This window comes from Molothrus ater, chromosome Z (assembly GCF_012460135.2).
Source record: "Molothrus ater isolate BHLD 08-10-18 breed brown headed cowbird chromosome Z, BPBGC_Mater_1.1, whole genome shotgun sequence".
NCBI classification, from domain to species: domain Eukaryota; kingdom Metazoa; phylum Chordata; class Aves; order Passeriformes; family Icteridae; genus Molothrus; species Molothrus ater.
In genome coordinates this window covers 64425594-64441196 of record NC_050511.2, presented here as the reverse complement: position 1 = coordinate 64441196, position 15603 = coordinate 64425594, and the positions used below count along the sequence as shown (strand labels likewise).

At 42.2% G+C, this 15603-nt stretch overlaps 1 protein-coding gene across 2 annotated transcripts in view; it reads right to left on the bottom strand.

Moving 5' to 3' along the window:
* The window catches only part of PLPPR1 (phospholipid phosphatase related 1), a 120358-nt gene that overhangs the window by 15632 nt on the left and 89123 nt on the right, over positions 1 to 15603 (bottom strand). For both annotated transcript variants that reach the window (XM_036403377.2, XM_036403375.2), the window contains 2 exons: positions 15101 to 15289; positions 3705 to 3837 (listed from right to left, as the gene is read on the bottom strand). In XM_036403377.2, the coding sequence (XP_036259270.1) occupies positions 3705 to 3837; positions 15101 to 15289 (322 nt within the window). The remainder of the gene's footprint in view (positions 1 to 3704; positions 3838 to 15100; positions 15290 to 15603) is intronic.

Genomic DNA, 15603 nt, shown 5'->3' with positions numbered 1-15603 from the left:
AGATATCTGAACTAGAAAGGGGCTACTTGCATGTTATCAGGGCTTTGCAGATAGACAACTTAATCACATGGATTAGAAACCTAATATAATGAAATGCAACACAATACATACCATACTCACCCCGTCAGACTGGGTCAGGGAGGTCTGAGTCCCTGATCCTGGGGGTATGATAGCAGCTGCACATAAAAAGACTGAAACCTTGACTGAAACCATTCACTAAAATATCTTATAACCTCTATTTGCAATACAAAGGATTAAGTAGAACACAGACACAAATGCAAGGCGGAACGATGTTAACCAATTGCTGAATGTAAATTACAGGACAGAATGAATAAATATACAAAAGGCTGTGTATGCTCAAGTTGGGAGACAGGGAGGAGGCAGAGGCCCAGGAAACAGCCACCCTTAACAATTAGTTTCTCAAAGGTTCAGCACATAAACAGCAAGTTTTGGCATCAAAAATTGATAACAGAACTGCTGAGAAGGGTGGGGAGAGGAGGGAGGAGAGAGGACGTGCCTAAAGTAAAGCAGTGCAGCAGCAATATATTAGAAAAAACTGTTCTGAAGCAATTCCACATCACTAGTTTGACCTCAAAACCTTAAAAAAAAAAAGAAGCTGTAAAAGATAAAGAGGAAGATGGAGAAAATTGAAGCATACATCAAAGTCTGATGTTTCCAAGCTAAGCCAGCTTTTTTTCACTGATAAAGTAAGTGTTTTTCTAAATATAGGGAACATAGCAGGTTTCACCAATCTAGGCTGTGATACAGGACTTGATATACACTGCAGAAGGTCAGAGGCAGTCTTTTGCCACAAGCAAATGTCAATCAGCATGAAGGATTCTTGTCTGGGCCAGGAAGCAAGAAGAAATTGTGGCTCTGTTTCATGTAGACAAAGTATCAGGGAGAGATTTAATACAAAGTTCAACATTCAGAGTCTCAACTAAACTCAGGAGGGGAGGCTCTTAGAAACAGACATGCGCTGAGACCTTGAAGAAAACAAGGAGAGAATCAACAGAGAGCACAGTAAACAAGATAGGAAAAAACAAAGAGAAGAAACATGGGACTTTGTTAGCATTCCAGAAAAGCTGTAGGTTTTTTGTTTTGCTCTGCTTTCAAAGTGCAAAAAAGTCCTTAATTCTGTATACATGAAGGAAAAGTAAGAGCAGAAAAGCTCAAATCTAGCAACCAGAAGATCCAACGGAGATTACATTACAAGAGTCCTTGTATTTCACAGGACCAAAAGACAGCCTAAAGTTTCCCTTTTTTGTCTCTTTTCTTGAAAAATATAAATGAACATTCAGTGAAGTATGTATGGCTTTCTGCTTGTTTTGTGGAAAGCACATTTAGACTACAATTTTTAAAATCCCATCTCTTCCCAGCAACTTCCATTACAGAGCTGGGGGGGGGGGGGTGTGGAGAAAAAGCCCCTTTGCACTCCTAAAATTTGGGACTTGCAACTCTCAAGGTTCTCCATGATGTGCCTTGTAGGGTCAGACAGTAGTGTTCATTTTTCCTGACACATGAGAACCTAGACATATTGCAGGATTTTCCTCATTCTTTGGAATAATATAAACTGTAATGCCTTACAAGGCAATTTTCCAAGGGGTTAAGTAACTGCTTTTTGCAGGTACTCATTAAGACTTGCTCAAGCCTCTGGGTACCAAAACTAAATTGGCAGAAAACTTTTTTTGCAACAAGCCAGACTGCTTGCTAGGGAAGATAACTTACTTGCAAGAGAACTTAGTTAATCAGCTCTGTAACTTTTGGCCCTAAAGTTTATCAAGAGAAGGCACACACAGAGAAATCTAGTTACAAGCAACCTAGTTGTCTTTGCACAGCCAAGAACTTGGGAAGCTTCATTTTGAAGTGGGCTAAGCATGGAGCTAACTTCCCTGGATCATCCAGGCACAGGGTACAGCTGCTCAGTCCATGCCCTGTTTTCAAAACACAGGTGAAATGAAAAACGAAAAAACATGCAGTTATCTTCAGTTCCTTTCATGAATTATTTCATCCGACAAATTCTACTTCTCTCATTTCACTACAGAGGCAGGGAAAAGGTTCCAGAAGAAAACAAGAACACAGTGTAGTTTAAGACAAGGCGAAGACTTCAAGCCTTTTCTAATAATATTAACTTAATTTTTCTCAGGAAAACAAACACAGCTGGCAAAGCCAAGAATCATTTCCCTAGCATGGTTTATGTCCTACTACTCTCTGAGAGTCCACTGTATCATTGCTACCCCCTTCTCTTCCACCAGAAGACAAACAACAGCATGTTTAAGAATAAAGCCAACTGTAAGAAAACATACTGAGCAAGAACTCAGCCTCCATGATCTAAGGACTTCTAGTGTTGACCCCGCAGGCAAGAGTGCTTGACTGGGACTTTGCAACATGCCAAATGTGCTGGAACAGTCAAAAAGCCCTGAGTGGCCCAGTGGACACTGGTACCCTGCTTCTCTCTTAATGGCAGTTTGCTGTCCATCAATATATCCTGGTGGTCATGTGAAGTTCAAGGGTGTTTTACGTCTAACTGAATTTCTGTGTCTTTCTGTTCCCCCCAGCACCACACAGACCAGGCCCAAGTAACAAAACACAAGTGGTTTGCTTCCACCTCTGTGGTGGCAGAAGGCACATTTCACTCCCTGCCTTCCATGCATAAAGCAGGAGGCACAGAGAGAGCTGAAGGAGAAGGAAAACCATGGTTTTTCCTCCTTTGCAGCATACATTTGCTGATGACAAATAGCACCCTCAGCTCTGTGCTCTGAGGAAGTATCCCTGCTTGCAGCCAGGGATGTGCTCCATGGAAGCAACACAACACCTGCCACAGCCACAGCAGACATTTTCATTCCAGGTAAAGCTCAGAAATTAAGCAGTGACGGGGAAGAAGCGCCCCAGATACTTTCAGCTTTTTTCCCCCCATTGCTTGTTCTAAGTCAGACCATGAATGTGGGCTCAGGTCTCTGTGAGAGGCAGTGCACAAGGAGGGTGCTTCACTTCTGAGAGAGCACAAGGAGGGCAGTGCTGTGATGGCAAAGCCCCTCTTGGCCAGTGGGGAGCATTCTGAGGAGCCACTGGCCCATGCCATCAGCCAGACATCCCATCCCACGCATGAACCTGGGACTCATCAACAGTGTGAAGAAGGTAAAGCAGCTTGCAAGCACCATAAAAAGCAACTTCCTAATGGTTTAATGACAGAACTTCATTTCTCAGCAATTAACTCAATGAAAGCTCTAAGAAAAAGCAAATACAATGAAAATAATATTATTATTTTGAAGTGAGCTCTGGGCTTTTTATGCTGTGCTCAGTTGAACATTATGTGGCAGAGCTATGGATGTTAAAATTAGAGCTGAAAAGAAAAATGCCAAATAGATGAGCTGGTGAGGACAAATTTGTAACTAAAATGGGTAGCTTGCATAAACTAGCAATGATGGATTTATTCATATAAGGATTTGATTGGTAAAACCTTTCTTTAAGGGTCTCAAAAAAAGCTTTAAGCTCAGCAGAATATGATCTAAACCAGCTCCAGCCAGCATGATATGGCAAATTTTGAAAGTTACCTTGGAAATCCTGAGGGGACTATCCCTCTAAGGTGGAAGATGCCTGCAAAGATTTCACAGCTTAATTAATTTTGTGATGTACTTTGTCAGCATGTTTCGTCCTGGTTTGGTGCAAGCAGGGTCCAAGCTTGCAGTGCACAGGATGCTTACCTATAAAACGTATTATTCTTCGAAGCAGTGGGTTCAGGTAACAGCACTCTCCAGTCAAAATAGTTTTCTCTTGAATAATGAGGGTTTCTCGGGTTGACTTTATGAAATACATGGATATCTCACCAATAAAAATCTGCCAAGGAAAGGGAAAGAAAGAGCAGGTTAAAAATGACATGAGCAAACATTGAAACATGGGTGTCTAGTCTCAGCCCACAGACAGTGCCACACAGCTGCATGTTCTGGGGACCCTGCACTGGCACTGTGGGGCTCAGCATGACTGACACACACCCAGCTCCGCCCCCTGGAGAGGGATCACTCCTGCACTCAGTGGTGCAGAGACCCAGAGAAGATGACTTCACTCATGGCAAGGATTGTGGTGGTGCATCCCTCCCCCTCCTCTGGCTGCACCGAGCTGAGAAATGCTCATTAAGCGTTAGCCTTGATGAGCTGCACCTGGACTAAGCCCCTGTTGAGCATATCAAAGACACTCTCTGTTCCCAGAAACTCTGCTTTCTAATGAGCATTTGTTTTTTCACTAACAGCCTTGGTAACTTATTTTTCTTGTCTGAATAATAACCCAAGTGAAATAATATTTTTGTTGTTGAACTTTCAAAAAAAGCTACCAACGTGAGTTGTGCCCAGGGTGGAAGATTACCATAACTCCAGCCCACTCTCTTGTGACCCTCGGAACGAGTGTTCAAAGTGAGATCCTTTTTGAGCTCCCAATTCCCAGAAGATAAAAGGGTAATGTGTATGTCTCAAACACTGATAGCTGGATGGCTGTGGAGCCATCCAAGGACTGTTGGCAATAACAGGCCAGAAATGTTGGTAACAACCAAGGATTGTTGTTATTAAAACACCGTGAGAAAGAGCAATATTTGACTAAATGTTCTGTTACCAAAAATGAAGTCTCCACAGAACCACTAATCATGATGTCAGCTGTGCTTATGTATTATATATTTTTGTATGATCTGAACATTCACGCTTTCTATAAATGTAATAGCTGCTTCCCATAGGAGTAGGATCATTTCTTAAGCACTTAGAACTAATTTAGTTCTGTTGCATTGAGGCCTATCTACCCTCACTAAAGCTGGACAGAATTTAATCACAGGCTTTAGAGGCAATGATGATCCACACACAGCAGGAACCTCTGAAAATATCACCTATCATGTTCTGTCAGCAGGCTTGAGAAAGTGAAACTGGGACACTTTTAGAAAGACAGAGTTTGTAATTAAAGTCTTTAAAATAAAAAAAGCCTGCCTGATGTGGAAGAAATGAGCTTTTAAGGGGAAGCACTCAAGATTATTAATTTAATACATTATTGCAGGACATACACAAGAGAATCCATAGTGTTAGGGAACAGTCAGAGAAATACATAACAGAAGTGTTTGTGTACACACACACAGGGTGGCACAGACACCTGGAGTTAGTATAAATGTCAAGGAAGTCACCTCAGTTCACTCTGACTGCTGGAATGGTGTGCTGTTTCAAGGGCAACAATTTATCCTTATTAAGCCAGATGAGTGTCCTTATTGATTATTGACATTCAAGCCAAGTATGCTCAACCTCTTTATAATTCTACCCGCTGATGGCAAGAGCTGTGGAGCTGTAAAATGCATGTCGATAATGGCATCTGGAGCGGAGCTGATGCATGGGAGCTGCACTGAAATATTGCCTTTATCCCATTTCACTCCATCTGCTCTTAACAGAATTGGCAAGCAGTTCAATAAGCTCAGCTCACTAACGATGGGGATGGGAATTAAGAAAAAGACCATCTGCACTAAAGCAGTTTGAAAGTGACACTCTGTTTCAACCCGTTTATTACATGAATTATTACAATGTTCAGAAGTTTGAATTACTGCTTTGGCTCTCTGTCTGCCCGGGGCTGTACACAGACACTGAGGAACGATTCACACCCTGAGGGAATTCTACTCTGTGAGCACAGGGGCTACTTGACTTTAAAATATCCTAAACTTTTCAAACAGGAGAGACTTAGGCATAAAACATACTAACAGTCCTCCTGTAACTATACATCCATCTTTAAAGTTCCTTTACATCAGAGGTTAATGGAGTATTTTCCTGCTTCAATTCCCATCTTTGTTTCTATAAATCTAGCTGTCTGGCATACTCCTAGCGACTCCCATGTGCATAGATTAGTTCCACTTAGATTTAGGAGTAAATTTTGCCAGGCTGTAAATCTGTTCAGTTCCATTACACTGATTTAAGCAGAATTATCCCAGATTTCCTACAGCATAACAGTTCAAAATTTGATTTTTTAAAATGAATACTGCCTTAGGTTTAGGTATATGGCAATAAAGCTGTGTTTGTGTAGAGATACAAAGTGATTCAACATAACTGGACCATTCTTATCATGTCATCTCTGGCACTGAATTTAGTTGCTGAAATTTGTTTTCTAATATGCTTAATATGGGGTCTCTAGAAAGTCAGCCTTGCTGTTTCTGAAAACTTCAGTGGGCAATTGGACACCTGATTCTGAAAGCTAATCTGTCTGTGTGCAATTGAATGTGGTCTGAATAGCTCTCAAAGAACTTGTTTGTTTTTTTTTTTTTTTTTCTTTCCCAGGCATTTTTGAAATCAAGTAACTCCAGTGATTCTCGTGATTTAAACCCTGATGATGCTGCATGAGCAGGGTCCAAATCCAGCCAAGTTGTCCAGCTGGCCTCCCAGAATCAATCACCAGCACTGCTGAGTACGTCAGCTCCTGCCAAAACAGAATCAGCACTCCAGGAATGGTTGCAAATCAGTTCTATAGCTGACATCTAAATATAGACTCATATACCTAAATATGGGCTGAAAAAGAAAACAGCAAGCTAACCACTTTTATTTCCATTTGGGAAAACAATGCAAGGTTAATGAACTTCTGTATCATACTGGCTTAATTAGACAGTAGAAATGTCAGGAGAATTGCACTGGATTGAAAGCACAAGTGATCTTCAGTCTGGCATGGTGTAGGTAATAGGGAAGCAAAGGTAGTGCCCTGCATGTGTTTTTGTTCTTGGTTTCCTGAATAAAATAGCAGCTCATCTACACTGAGGACATATTGCTTGAGAACTCTTGCTCACATTCCATTTCGTTTAAGTACCAGGTAAAAATACAAGGATGACCCAAAGCCCCAGTATGAATTAGAAGTACCTACCCAGCAGGCATTTTTCCTCTGGTGATTTCGACCTCTCCAGTGAGAAAACTTCTTCAATTTTCCCTGCCTTCCCATTACTGCCAGTGTCACCAAATACTTGCCCCTCAATGTTCAGCTCTCAAAGCCCTCTGCTGCACACACGTATTTCCTGGCTCATCCTGACCCAGCAGATGATAAAATTATCCGTCCATTTTCCTCTTCAACAGTCTTTTATCCATGATAGTCCTTCAGCTGACATTTTCAGACAGTGAAATGTCTCATCTCCCCCTTTCAAGTTCTCAGCAGAGCATTAGCACCTGATACTCCCTGCACTCCTGTACAGATGACTGACAGTTCATAAATTTAATTTTCAATTTAATCAACAAAATAATGGAACTATTGCTTTTAAAAGGACATGGAATCTTTTTTTTCTCCATAGCACTTTCTGATAAGCTCATGCAAAGGATCATTTGCACAACTTTGTTAAAAAAAAAAAAAAAGTGAACATCAAGAAGACCTTTTTCTATGAGGATGAACTAAAATAAACTATCCAGGAATGTGTCTGTGGTACAACTGAGGGGAGGTTGCAGAACAGTGAGATATTGGAGCTGCCCTCCTGCAGTAATTGTGCAGTGGGGCAAGACTGAGGAGCTGATTTGAAGAGTTGTATTAAATTTAGAAGAATAATCATTGATGGTGCTGACAGGCACAGCTTTTAACCCCATTTGTTCCTTCTATCAGTTTTTCTCAGAACAGAACATTGGCCTTGTACCTTCGTTCAAATGCTGCAGCAATGGTGAGGCAGGAAATACTGCATCCCTTCTTCCTTCCCCTGCCATGCTTTTGCTCACTTCTCCAGTAGGCAAAATATTTCTCCTTAGTCATGTTTCTCCAAACTGCATGTAGAGTGCCACAATCTGGTTCCTCCCGTGCTCCAGTCATGCTGCCCCAGTCTCACCTCTGTTTTCTCCCTTTGAAAACCCACTACAGATTCACTGCAACTCCAGCTGCTCAGCTGGATCTGCCCTGACTGCCTCCTTGCTGTCCCACAGCTGCTGGGAGAGGCTGCACCTCATGTTGGAAAATATCCTAATTATATTATTTTTTTTATTTTATAACTTTGGTCAGTTTTCACAGGATCACAGAATGAACTAGGTTGGAAAAGACCTTTGATATCATCAAGTATCAAACATATGTTTGCCTTTGCCCTGGGGGAAGGGAATTAGGGTTTATTTCCTCTTTCCTTTAGGGCATTCCACCAGGTGAAGGCCTGATGAGCTTAAAATCTCTACAGACTGGGAGCAGAACAGAAGATTCACCAAAGGTAACAGCCGTCAGTGGCATTAAAGTGCCCTGAATCCATCAACTCCAAACAACACCCCTGGTCTGGAGAAGGAGAGAGAAGAATAAGGACCTGCTTAGCACCAGAGGTGAAAATATCTGTAAGGAGTAGGAAACCAACTATTAAGAACTAAGTAACTTGGGACGAATGAACATTAAGCCAAAGAATAGCTATGGGTTTTGACTGTATAAAGTTTGTGAAAAATCTCTTAAAATACGTGTGGCATGGAATGATTTTCTCTGCACAGCTGGCCTATGTGAGGATGAAATGATTTGTGTTGCACATCCTGAGCAGAACAACATCCTGGCCAGAAATAAAGTAATGCCTTTATTCTCTAACACTAAAAATGTTGTTGGAGAGTTTTTGTTTTTCCTGCAGTTTTGGTGACACTCACAGCCCTCCTGCCTCCCCTTCACTCACTCCTCACTCACTCACTCACTTGTGACAAATGTGAAAACACTACTTTTGTAATTTTTTCACGCTTCCAATGAACACTGGGGTTGTGTGGAAGTTCCCACTGTCTTAATTTCTGCTGCAATTCCACATGGATAAAGAAGGAGGAGGACCAGCTAAGATACATGGGAGAGATGCAGGATGCACCACTGTGCCCAGAGTTTGGGACTGCCTCAAGTCTGCCTCTCTGTGAAACTTACTTCCTTCTGCTGCTTTTCATGAAAAAGTACAAGTGATGTTATTTCCCATCAAAGGAAGACAACAGAGTTCCTATATTAGGGAGAATCATGTGAAGTGCACACATGACCTATCTGTTTTTCCTAGGTATTAAATTAACATTATTCTGATTTCTGTGAGGTTTTAAATCCTTCAACTTGTTTACTCTAACAACACCCTTGTGACACAGTCAGTCCTTTTTAACATCACTTTCTACACTGAAACCCCACCCAGGGACATGCTGCAGCACACAAAAATCTCTGCAGCAAACAAAACTGAACTTAGATCTTGGGACACCACTGCTCTCAGTTCTGGGCAGGTTTCAGCAAGCCATATGACATTTCGAAATCCTGTGCAAGGATGCGTGTGGCTGCGTTTTTAATGTCACAAATAGAAAGAACCAAATTAATCAAGTCTCCAGCATTCAAACAGCAGCCAGGGGGAGGAGAGGATATGAGGAAGGCACTGGCTGTGAGACAAGCTGCATGCAGAGCACTCAGAAAGAGAGAATAGCAGCAGATGAGGGCTGTGGAGCTCTCAGCCTCAATCAGCTAGTTTCAGCATGACTCCACACACACTCTCCCTGGGAGAAGCAGGACTCTTCACCAAAAGGTCACCTTTGCAAAATGTTCCAGAGGGTGTTTCATCAGCACTGGCTTCAGCTAGGCCAATAGCAATTCTGCCCTGTTGCACTGTGGTATCTCTGAGGTTTGTATTAGAACAGCTGCAGTCAGGATAGGGATCTTCTTCAGGCTCTACATTGGAGCTCATGACATCAAGGATGGAGATCTCACAGCCACTTCCATGTTTGCCTATCCTCATTGTTAAAGTTTGCCTAGTTTTTAATCCATTTCAATTTTTGAAGCTGGTGTCCCTTGCAAGGTTGCCTCTTGTGATCTGAACAGTCTGTTTTCCTCTTCTCCACAGTCCCCACTAAGAACATGGCTTATATTGACTTTCACTTACTGCTGTGAATACCTTAATTCCTTAGATCTCCCTCACATTTAGCCTTAGCCCCTGAGGAATATTGATCTGCCATCCTATCTGCTACCCTCAGGACCTGGTATTGACACTGTGAAGCTGAGACACCCTATGGTCAAACCCAGGTGGCAAACACTTAGCAACATTTGTATTGAGAAAAGGCACCTCAGAAGGCAAAGGGTGGCTGAGGTCTGCCTCAACACCCTCCCCAGGACACAGGATTTCTGCTCTGATCCACAGACAGGGCCCTGACCCAAGCCTGCAGAGGCTTTCCCTGATAAGATCACTATCATCGATATTCCTGAGGACAGAGACCAGCTGAGAGCTCCCTCAGACACTCTCTTGGTCTTTGCCATCACACCCTGGACAGGTGTTCTCAGGCCCCAGGAATCAATACTGTATTTTGCAAAGCTATACAAGGTAATGCAACACTGTGTTCAGCTGAATGTTGCAATGCCAGCTCACTTTTAATTTTCCAAGGATACAAACTCAATGGATTCAATCTGCATTCAATTACTCACCTCATTGTGTTTTGGAGTGGGTGGTTGTTGTTGTTGGATGAAAACAATAGCAAAGAACTGTTGCAAGTACTTTTCCAGAACAAGAAAATTGCTTTATTGTTTTTGTTTCTCTTTTTTATTTTAAGTCAAAAGGGTTGAAATCCACAATTTATAGTCTAGCCTGCTCAAAAACCAAAACTGTCTTAGGGTTCTGCTCAAAAACCTAATACACTGTGGTAAAACTGTCTAAAATTATTATACTGAAGTTCTAATGAAGAGAATACACATTTTCCACAGCCCTGAATTGTTCCTCACAAACTGGCACGTGGCTAGGACCACCACAGGGTCCCAGAGACACTGTCAACAGAAATGCCTGAAAGTGTTGCACCAAATCAAGAAAGCATATTTATTCCTCCAGAATGGTGTGCAAACAGCAGAATACAAACATTTACACAGGGCACACCTTTTCCTCACTCCGTGGTATCCCCAGCTCCTCATTCACCACCTCACCAGCCCTGGCAAGACTCCAGGAGAGGAAGGCAGAGGACACAGCCAGCTGTGCCAGCACAGGGGGAAGCGTGGTGGGCAGCAGGCTGTGCCTTCTGGCAGCACCACAGCCAGCAGAGCCTGGTGATTCCTGCCTGGAAAAGCCGGGAAGGAGCTGCTGTAACAGAGCTCTGAGCTGCGTCATACGTTCTTGGTTTTTCTGGCAGCTGCAGCTGAGCAGCCACAGGGGAATCAGCCACGACAGGCAGAGGTTCCCTGGCTTCTCTTACAGAAATAAACCATTGTAGTAACATGGCTGTGCTAAGCCAAAGCCAAGGAATTAAGAAAGAATAGGAGGACCATTGAGAGGAAGGATGTTTCTGAAGTTTGAGGGGTAAGTGCAGATTGTAGAGAAAAGTTGGAACAATTTCCTCCTACCTTAGATCAACACTGTAATTCAGCTTCTAGTTCATAATCAGACTGGTTCAGTTTGACTGATTTCAACCTTATCTGAAAACAAATACTCCTATGCACAAATTAATAGCACTGGACAGTTAACAGATTACATCTAGGCTGCTACTTTCACCTGGAAACAGAAGGAAAGAAACTAAACTCTGAAAATGGTACTGCCACTTTCTATTCACTTTAAGGTAACGAAGAACAGTGAGAACAGTGCCCTTGAAGCTTTCTGCCACTGTTCAGTATTCATTTCAGTGAGCTGGCCCTGTTCCTAAGCCTCTCTGCTTCTCTTGGGTGGGTAGATAAATCACATTGGATGGAGCAGAGCAGGCAGCAGTGCTGAACTCTGGAAGGATTGTTTAGTGCCAGCTGGGGAATTGGCAGCTTTGCAGTAACCTCGTAAGAGGGAAAGCTAGTCTTCAGGGACACTGATGAATGTGGTGGAGTCATCCCAGAATATTTTTAGAGAAATGTTTCAAAAGAAATGGATAAAATTGCATAAAACCAGGCCAGTCACATTTATTTTGCCACTAAAAATGCAGGGAAATGCAGATACAGTGGTACCAACCCACAGCAGCACTTCTGCAAAGTGGTCTTAGAAATAAAACATATATGTTCATTTTCTCCATGCCCAGTGTCATAGCCAAATGACAGAGACACAAAGATATTCCATTAAGTTCACAAAGATGTTCCCTTTTGGCTTGCAAGCACTGTAACACCTCAAAGCTGTGCTGAAATCATGGCTTTGAGTCCTCCCCAGACCCATGCACACAGGACTGCACTTAATGCTGCTTGTGTCTCAGATGAGGGAGCTAGTACAGATCCCTGGGATACCTCCCACAGCTCCAGAAGCCCTTTTAGATTTTATTATGAGCTAGTACCTTATTGCTGCTGGCTTCCACCAGCAATCACTCCTCTCATGTCACGAGGTGTCAAGACAGTAATAATGTGAAAGCAACACAGAGATCAAATTTGCTGCCACATCGAACCAACCATTTGCCAAATCAGCCGTTCTGCCTTTAGGAAGTGAAGCAGTGAGTGCTGTGCAGAAGAGAAACAAGTAATTGCAAAGGCAATGGCATTACCTCTGACTTAAGTCATGTCTTGGTGGTGGAGCTGCACAATGTTGGTGATTCCTCCTGAGAGCAAAGTGTAGGGAGTGAAGCTACAACTTAGCTGACAGTGAATGCACACAGCACTCCCTCCCACCATGCACAGCTGTGTGCGTTCTTTTGTTTGTGTGGAGGTTTTTGGGGTTTTTTTTTTTAAGAGTACAAAACATCACGGTCTAAATAGAAATGGCTGCATTTGCTCCTTGCACTGAAATCCTTGGGACATTTGACTGGATCAAACATCTCTTCCTAGGCTGTGGGCAGGTGAAGTGAGAGGCAGCACCCATTTGGGTACAGGATGACAGATGAGGATATTCACACTCGGAATGGACTAACCAGCAGGGAAGTGCAATACAGAGTTTAGGGAGAATCTGAGCTCACTTTCTGTCTCATTTATTATCTTTTTATTGATGACCATTGCCAGAATTTGGTCTGCAGAGTCAGCTACAAACCAAAGCAAAGTGTGAAAATACTGTGCAAAGAGAAGAAGGTCTTTCAGGAAAAGGTGGGAATGAGAAATAAAATTAAGTTACTCCTATAAAGATCTTATGATGAGCACCAGTCAGAAGGACAGAAAAATCTCTGACATACACCCTGGTTGAAGATTAACCCAATATTAATTAATAGAACATGAAATAATTGAATTATGTATTAATAATGCAATATAACAATACAACTAATTAAATAATGTGATTAAACAATGCATTAATAAATACTGCATTAAAAGTGGAAAAAAAAATGTTTTGCCAGGGAAATTTGACCTCCTGGAGGTTGTACCTAGAGATCACTAGGGCTGAGCACGGTGCCAAGAGCCCTGTGCTGACCCTGACCATGCCTTCTCTGTGTGGAGCAATGTGTCCAGTGCAAGAGTACAGCACAGCCCAAGAGGCAGAGTTTCCCAGTTAAACCAGCCCTGGATCCATTCACCCAGGGTGATGATTGGACCCAGGCCAGCATTCCTGCACAGTTTGCATGGGATGGGTCGGGTCACAGAGTCCAGCTCCACACAGCACTGAGGTGAAGGTCTCTTCAGCACCCAACAACCTTACCTGGCATTCATTACAGCCTTTCATTCTTTGTGTTTAACATGGGCTTAAAACACTCTTCAAAGAATCACAGACCTGCTCATGTTGGAAAAGGACTTTTAAGATCGTGAAGTCTGACCGTTAACCCAGCACTGCCAAGTCAAGACTCCGACTCAGCTTTTCATAAAGGATAGTAATTAAGAAAAGCTTCTTGGATAACTAAAAAGCAAAGAAAATGCTGATCCAGTGCAGCAAAACTTGAAAGGTTAGCATAAAATTTTGGCAGAGCAAGGATTTAGATAGAAGATCCAAAAAAAGAGCAACATTCATTACTCAATGTTTTATCAGTAATCAAGGGACAAACCACTCATTAATGTCATTGCTCTGCAATCAAGGCATGGCTGTGACCCACCACCTACCTTTACAAAAAGCACTTGTGAAAGCTACATCCCTGAACATTGGCACTCTGTTGATGGGGGAGGTCCAAAATGTGGGGGGTTAAGTTTTTTTGTTTTGTTTTGGTTTTGTTTTTTTTATTTTCAAATAATCTATCATTGCAGCAAAAAGTAAAATGAAAGCCTTGGCATGCACCAACATCCAATACATAAAATAACTCTGTTACTGCAGATGTTTTTCATAAAATTATGATGTAATCCACTTTAAAACACCTGCTTGTCTTTAGAAAGTGTCCTGTACCAAAACCTATAGCCTCTTCTGCAGATCCCTTTCACACTTCTTACCACATTCTGTGACAAGAACATGATTTGGTGCACTAAAATTACTGCAGAACAAAACTTAAAACAGACTATGGTGAAGCCCTCACTATTTAAAAGTGAATATGTAATGTACAGCTTCAATCAACTTTTGAAAGGGATAAAAGCAAAATTAATATAAGAAATAAATACTAACAGAGAAGAAAGAAAGAGAAAGAAATGAAAAAAAAAAGTCCATAAACAGAATCTGACAGGAATTTATCAATGTAATTACAAATTCAGCAAAGCTTGGGCTGTTGATGAAATATGCAACTTTCTGTGTGGAAAATGGAAAAGGGTTGAAGTTTTGCTAACCAGTGGGCGCAATAAATTGTTTGGCATTGTATGTACTCCGCTAGTTGAATATTTTCATCTGCATAAAATATTAAAAATTGCAGTTTACTGGCTGAAGAGTGAATAAAATCAGGTAAAGAAAAGTTTAGTGACTGTTGGAAACAAAGAAACTATTAAAAAAAGAAAACAGCATTCATATTTTTCTTTCTATTTAGCATCCTTCTCCTCATCTAAGGCTTTTAAGGCCATTCAACAGTCCTTTTAATAGAGCAGGAAATAATCCTGGATATACTGCACATCTGACCTGGATTTTACTTCAGCTTTATCCTGTTTTCTTATTTCCAGTAATACATAACCTTTGCATTAGAGCCTCTCTGAGCCCAGGAAATTCACAACTAATCAGTGAAGTAAGCAAGCTATTGTTAAAGGCTTAACAAGCTCTATCCCTCAGCCTTGCATTGTGATTACCTCAGAATAATTACTCCTGGAGATAACTGATGAAGATCATATTAGGCTGAGGCAAAACAGAGATCCTGCTAAGTGTGAATCAATTACAGCCGAACAGAGAGGCGAGGGGACAAAGATATCACAGCACTATTGTTATTATTTATGGGGATTTCAGATAATTCCTCATACTCACAATCGCTGTCGGGGTTGAAGCCAGCACACAGTACAGCACAAGTGGCGAAATGAAGCTCTCGTCCTCCGTGCCGGGATACGGTTTCATCAAATTGCCATCCTGACAGAAGAAACCTTGGATATGCACCTGAAAAGTGTCAGTGTACTCGAAGTAGTAGGCGAGCAGAACAGTCCCAGCCATGATGACGAGCTGAAAATAAAGCATAGTCACAGAGAGACGTTAGTTGCTTTTTGAACAGATGCAGCTGTGCCTGCGAGCTACTCCAGTCCTGTGGACCATCCTCCCTTCACCGTCACTCTGACAACCCCTGCCATAATGGTGTGTGAGCCTGTGTGTATGTGTGTGTGTGTGTGTGTTTCTGTGCCTCTGCTTTGCAACATCTGTTACATAAACCTTTTGGCAAACGACGCCAATGAACGTCTCAGATGGGAGCGTGTCCGCGCCGCGGCGCGCAGGGGGACGGGAGCTGTGACAGCTCAAAGGGCATGTGAGTGTCAGCGCAG